General features: G+C 47.7%; 1 protein-coding gene across 1 annotated transcript; it reads right to left on the reverse strand.

Moving 5' to 3' along the window:
• Positions 1-359: 359 nt before the first annotated feature.
• LOC123407809 (DEAD-box ATP-dependent RNA helicase 52A-like) lies at positions 360-6417 on the reverse strand. The gene is made up of 6 exons (XM_045101036.1): positions 5701-6417; positions 3875-3958; positions 3305-3547; positions 2531-2698; positions 2317-2436; positions 360-1645 (listed from the first exon to the last, which is right to left on the reverse strand). The coding sequence occupies exons 1-6, from the start codon at positions 6283-6285 to the stop codon at positions 659-661; spliced, it is 2187 nt and encodes a 728-aa protein (XP_044956971.1). The 5' UTR covers positions 6286-6417; the 3' UTR covers positions 360-658.
• Positions 6418-6716: the final 299 nt, after the last annotated feature.

Below are 6716 nucleotides of genomic sequence, written 5' to 3' on the forward strand. Positions count from 1 at the left end.
GTATTAGGCTCGAACATTCGGCACACCTTCATCATGGGGATAGGAGTAGAGGCATGTGTTGTCAAGATAGTGGTTTCAGGTTTACTGATGTATTGCTTTGTAAAGTTTTCAAGAATAATTAATAAAATGACTGCATGCATCGTCCAAATGCAGAGGTCGGGGATATATCAAGATACTGAAGCACTGACGCTTAAAAAAATCTGATTTATTTCTTTAAGCACCTTGCATTATACAAGGCCTTAGAAAAAGTAAAAGACTAACGATGTAGGCCAACTAGACGTTCCAGCATAAGCACACCTCAACATGCATAAACACATACGAAATGCCAGTGAGCCAACAAAACTCCAGATGCAAACACATAGAGCAAGGGTCAATCATAAAAGGTAAACCGGCAGTGTCATTTGCCACTTAGCCAACAAGTTTTAAGCACCAAGTGGAGTCTGATCATCACCACCACATCCATGTTAAATCCCATCTTCCCAGCAAAACATTTGCAACCTATCCCAGTGCAACATAACACAGCCATCGACAAGGCAAAAAGGACGAGCAGGCACCGAGCTCAGATCAGGTGTGCCACACGCGATTTGGTTCCGCTACGTAATTTAGGTAGTAAATATATACGGTCTGTGCACCACAGAGAAGTGAGGGTGCTGCGCGGCTACTCCCAGCCAGAGGCGCTGATGTTTGACGTGCCCATGGGGTGGGAGGGGTAGTAGCGCGGAGGTGGGTCGCTTGCCCTGGAGGAGCCTCCGCCACTGGAGTATCTGCCACTACCACCACCACCACCGCCACCACCAGAGTAGCTTTTGCCACCACCAGAGTTGCTGTCACCGCCACCGCCACCCGAGTAGCGATCACCACCACCAGAGTAGCTGCCACTGCCACCGCCACCGCCACCGGAGTAGCGATCACCACCACCACCCCCAGAGTAGCGGTCACCACCACCGCCACCGGAGTAGCGATCGCCACCACCGGAATAGCGGTCACCACCACCACAACCGGAGTAGCGGTCACCACCACCGCCACCGGAATAGCGATCACCGCCACCGCCACCAGAGTATCGGTCACGACCACCGCCACCGCCACCGGAAAAGCGATCACCGCCACCGCCACCAGAGTAGCGGTCACGGCCACCACCACCGGAATAGCGGTCACCACCGCCGCCACCGGAATAGCGGTCACCACCGCCGCCACCGGAATAGCGGTCACCACCACCACCAGAGTAGCTCCTGCCACCGCCACCAGAGTAGTCACCACCACCGCGATAATCTCTGCCACCAAAGCTGCTGCCACCATCGCCATTGGACCTTCGGCCTCTTCCACCGAAGCTTGACCCTCCATAGCATGGCTTGCCTGCGTAGTCCTCTAGCCAGGTAGGAACATTCTGTTTTGCCTCAGTCATCAGTTCTAGTAATCCCTTCGCTATGGGGTGGTTGGATTCAGTGAAGAAGGCGGTGGCGCTCCCAGCATTTCCAGCTCTACCAGTTCTTCCAATCCTGTGGACATAATCCTCTATGCTCTTCGGAAGATCATAGTTGATGACATGAGCAACATTTGGGACATCCAGGCCTCGCGCAACAACATCAGTGGCGACCATGATAGGGGTCAAGCCAGACTTGAAGGATCTCAGTGCGCTTTCCCTCTCCTTCAGATAACATGCATATACATATCAGTATAGACAAAATGTGCAACATATTTACTGCTATAGGCTGATCAAGCAACTGTTAATAAAATGCCAAAGAAGTGTCATGTACTCCCTCCGTTCCTAAACATAGTCTTTTTAGAGGCTTCACTAGGGGACTACATACAGATGTATACTTTAGAATGTACATTCACTCATTTTGTTATGTATATAGTCCCTTAGTGAAATCTCAAAGACTTATATTTAGGAACGGAGGGCGTAACAAATAATATATTTGCATGGTTACAGCAATCTGTGTGCACGTCTTGGTTACATGTGCAACTCTGGCATATAAATACTGTCTGACAAATTTTCTATACAAGGCAAACTTTTTGCCTCTTCCAGAGAATGTGAATCACATGTCTGGAGCAACTACGTACAGTCATCATTGATGCTGTTATGATTAATAAAAACACTTATTCTATTTAGCTAAACGAAACAAGTGGAAACAAGAGGTAAATAAAACTAGCTAAAATCTTAGCAGAGATACTCCAAGCTGAGCCATAAGCATGGGCAGAGACATACATATGCTCAAGCTAGATATATCCTCAATACTTATGTAGCCACTGCAGTTTTAGATTGCTGCTAAGGAAGAAGTTAGGCAAGGCCAGAAGAGTTCCTACATATGTATTTACCTCTTGCGTTCTATCACCATGGATCGCTGTGGCAGGGAAACCTTTGTTGTATAGCCAATACCTCAATGAATCAGCTTCTCGTTTTGTCTCCACGAAAACCAGTGTTAGAGGCTGCTGAGGCTACACAAACAAGAAAACTAGCATGAGAAGAAACCATACAGAATAAGTAGGGCGCAAACCCAATTGTTACATCCAAGATATCAACAAATAATACCTTGCCATCAGATGAAGAGAAAGATTGTTTCTGTAAGAGATCTATCAGGTAGGTTCTTTTCTCGTCGTGAGTGACGAACTCAACTTGCTGCGTAATTAGATCAGTACTTGAACCCACCCTCCCAACAGTGATAAATATGTACTTTGACAAAAAGTCTGAAGCCAGTCTCTGGAAACAAAAGCAAAGTAAAGCAAGTTGGATACTTGTCAAATTATATCTAAGCAGACATAATCAAGTGTATATCAGTTCAACCATTTCCAACTGGATAGCACGAAGCTAATAAAAATGCAATCATCCATGGAGAGGAATAACACATCAATGAATTAACTGATTTGTCTTATAAAATCTACTCCCTAAGTGCCATCTACAACCTCCATCCAGAAATAGTTAAGCTCAAACGGACGTGCCTAGCACTGAAATACGCCTATATACATCCATCTGAGCGTCAACTAATTCCGTACGGAGAGAGTACTTGCTACTTTGCTAGTATGTTATAGCACTGAAGGAACTTAGGAGTTAGTATCCTGCTATTGTGAAAACAGAAACATAAAAACGTTCAGTTATTCCTCTCTTAATCCTACTTTACATGATACACATACTCCCGTCGTTCAATATTATAAGATGTATTGGATGTTTCAATATGGACTACAAACGGACTGAATGAGTGAACAAACACACTAAAATGCATCTATGTACATCCGATTCAGAAAAAAAAGTTAGAACATCTTACAATAGTGAACAGAGGGAGTAGATAGTACATAAATAATCCATTACCTGTATTTCCGGTGGGAAGGTTGCACTAAAGAGCATAGTTTGTCTCACAGACTTTCGTGGCATACCCATCCCGTCAACAATCTTCCTTATCTGAGGCTCAAACCCCATATCCAGCATTCTGTCAGCCTCGTCCATTATCAGGTACTTAATTGCCTCAAGAGAAATCTTTCCTCTTTCAATCATGTCCACAAGGCGCCCGGGTGTAGCAACAAGAATATCGACGCCTTTCTCTATATCACGTAGCTGCAAAACAAGAAAGCACAGAATCAGTATGCTATATGAGCGATGCCAACATTTCTAACAAAAAGATAAGCAATGGAAAAAACACAGATGAGATAAGCATCCATCAATGTAATACTTCATACTCAAGCAACAAAAGACCCATATCACCTTTGAGCGCTACATCAAGTATGTCACCGTATTGTGGCATATAACTTCTCAATTATCTTTTCTTCTACTATACATTTAAATTAATTTCTGCATGCCTGAGATACTTGAAAGCTAGAGAGAAGCCATCACAGATGGAAAAAAGGCAGTGTGAAAAAAGAGAAGCATACAATCAACAATCACCTGTTGACCCATTGAAGTGCCTCCATAGGCCACCTTAACATTGAGTCCAGTTTTGTGAGCGAACTTCTTTGCTTCGTCATTAATCTAAAATGAGATATCATTAGCGACAAAGTCCTAAAACAGTCTTAAAAAAATATGATGCACAACAGTAAAGTGAGTCGATAAGTAGTAAAACCACAGATTTTGTTCACAAGATTAGAACATGAAAGCTAACTTCCCCTAAAACCAGTTTCAAGAAATAAAAGTAGATGCAACCATAGTTGTTATTTATTGACAGAATTGCAGAACAATATAACTGAAAATCATTCCAAAAGCTAACACACTAGGATAAACAAAGAAAAACTTTGACATAAGCATCCATGATTAACAAAGAAATGTTGCTTTCTGGCCAAACGAGAAGCTAGTCCATGGAACAAAAAGGAAACCCCGGATATCTGAAACTAATGCTTATTTGTTTCCAAGGCGTGCAACTAATCAATACTAGTACTACTATCACACGCATTGTGTACATACATTTCACATCAAGGATGGGTAACATCACAAAACAGCTGGTAACTTACATTCTTCTACATCATCCAAAGAATGTGCATATGCAAGTTTTACATCCCACTGAAATAAGAAAACCCAGCCATACCTCGCTAATTCAGAACCTTAACTGAGAAAGGTCAAAACTGGTAAAAGAAAATGTTAAGATATAGGTAGCTACCAGATCACACACAAAGTACACATATGAAGGCAAGCAAGAACCTAAGAGTTGTCCACATGATGGCGAGCAACAAGATGAAATTGCATGTAAATCAGATCAACACAATTCCACTCACGGACATCAATGAGGAACAATTGAGTACAATGCCCTGAGATTAATTACCAAATTTTGCCAATTGTGCAAGATGAGAATTAATGCAATATAGGAAAGTCTCGATAAATTTGCATATAAGTAAGTGAGAGATCCTTTTAATTTGGAACCTCCAAAATACTACTAGAAGAAGTTTGGTCAAGAATGTAGCTGAGGAGAATCCATATCATTTTAAAAGTACAAGCATACTGAAGACACTGAAATTAATGAATAGGCATACAGATTTACTGCGTAACAGACTAAATTCTACCGATGCAATGTGCAAAGAGTAAGTAAATGAATGAACAGAAAGGGGTGAACTGATGCGAAGTTCTACCAAACGACATAATTTAAACAAATTCGCATAATATAACAGGCATATAAGAAATTAAAGAGACAATTATGCACTCCAGAGCAAAGGCAAAACAACACACATAATCTACAAAAACTCAAGCGCAACATATTTCATAAGAAAAAATCTACCAAGACGAGATCAGCCATGCGAACCCCCAGGGACGAAGGTGCTTACACAGTTTGACATGCTTCCTGCACTTTCAACGGTCCGCTGCACAGCGGAACAGACGGGGATGCCTCAGAGCCCGCACAATGCGTTTACAGAGAGACATGAACAAGACGAACACCCGCGCGCTCCAGACACCCTCGTATAGACACTCTCGCACAGGCGAAACCACGAACACAGGCACGCACGCGTTGCCTACGCATGGCCACTCTCGCACAGGCGAAACCACGAACACAGGCACGCACACGTTGCCTACGCCTACGGCGCGCGCACCGGCAAAGCAACACAGGAGCCAACACCGGCAAGGCGACATGTACGCTAACTCTTGCGCGCGCGAACGGGAACAAGCATCTATTAGACGTCGACACAACGAAACGGGGTACAACAACGAACAATGCATCTTCAAAAACAGAGCATCCGTGAGATCGCGCACAAAGCATGAGAGAGAGAGAGAGACGGCGAGCCCCATACCTGTGCTGCAAGCTCTCGGGTGGGCGCGAGCACGAGAGCGCGTGGCCTCCCAGCGCGGCCGTAGTCGTAGTCGTACGCGTCCCTGCCGCCGCGACCCCCTCCGCCTCCTGGCCCTTCCTCTGCAGCCACCAGCCCGCTCACCACCGGGAGGCAGAACGCGGCCGTCTTCCCTGAGCCCGTCTGCGCGCACGCCATGAGGTCCCTCCCGGACAGCACTATCGGGATCGAGTAGCGCTGCACCGGCGTGGGGTTGTCGTAGCCGCACCTCGCGACGTTCCGGAGCACGGCCTCTGCGAGCCCGGACCCGTCGAACCCGTCGGCCGGCGCGGGCGCGCCGTCCCCGCTCACCTCCACCGGTATGTCGTACTTGTCCAGCCTCCCCGTCCGGGCCGCGCCCTCGACGTCGAGCCCCGCCAGCCCCTCGCCGACCTGGCCCACCGTCGGCGCGGCCGGCTTGGGGGAGCGGGGGGCGGCTGGCTTGGGGTTGGGGGAGCGCCCGGCGTGGCTGCCGGACCGGCCGGAGCGGGTGACGGTGGTCCACTCCCCGCCGGCCGCGTCGTCGATCCAGTCGTCGGACGACGCCATCCGGAGACCTCTCCTCTCCTGCTGCCGCTAAACCCTACGGAGAAGGGGAGGGGAGAAGGGGGAGGGGAAGAGCAAGACGAAGGAGGCCAAGAGGCCGGGGTGGTGGATTTGTATTGTACGTCCGCCCGTCCGTCCGTCCCTCTCCTGTGCGTGCCCCTCTGTTGGGCGTGGTGGCGTGGGATGCGGGTGGGGGAGAGCAGTTGGAAAGGTCACTGCGCTCGGTCCATGGACCGGGGGGAGGCGCGAGCCGTACGATCGCGTCGAGATGTGAGCTGGAGCGGGTTGGCTGAATGGTTAGGTGGGTTCGGTGTATGCTGCTCAGTGTCTTTTAGGCCGTCGGATTGGGTGTGGAGGGCTAAGATTGCGGAGGGGTGGCGGCGCTGGGGTTTTTGGTGGACGCGGCGCGGGGGCTTCCCGCGCGGCCGCGCGGG

The sequence above is a fragment of the Hordeum vulgare genome, chromosome 7H, assembly GCF_904849725.1.
Source record: "Hordeum vulgare subsp. vulgare chromosome 7H, MorexV3_pseudomolecules_assembly, whole genome shotgun sequence".
In the NCBI taxonomy this organism is placed as follows: Eukaryota; Viridiplantae; Streptophyta; class Magnoliopsida; order Poales; family Poaceae; genus Hordeum; species Hordeum vulgare.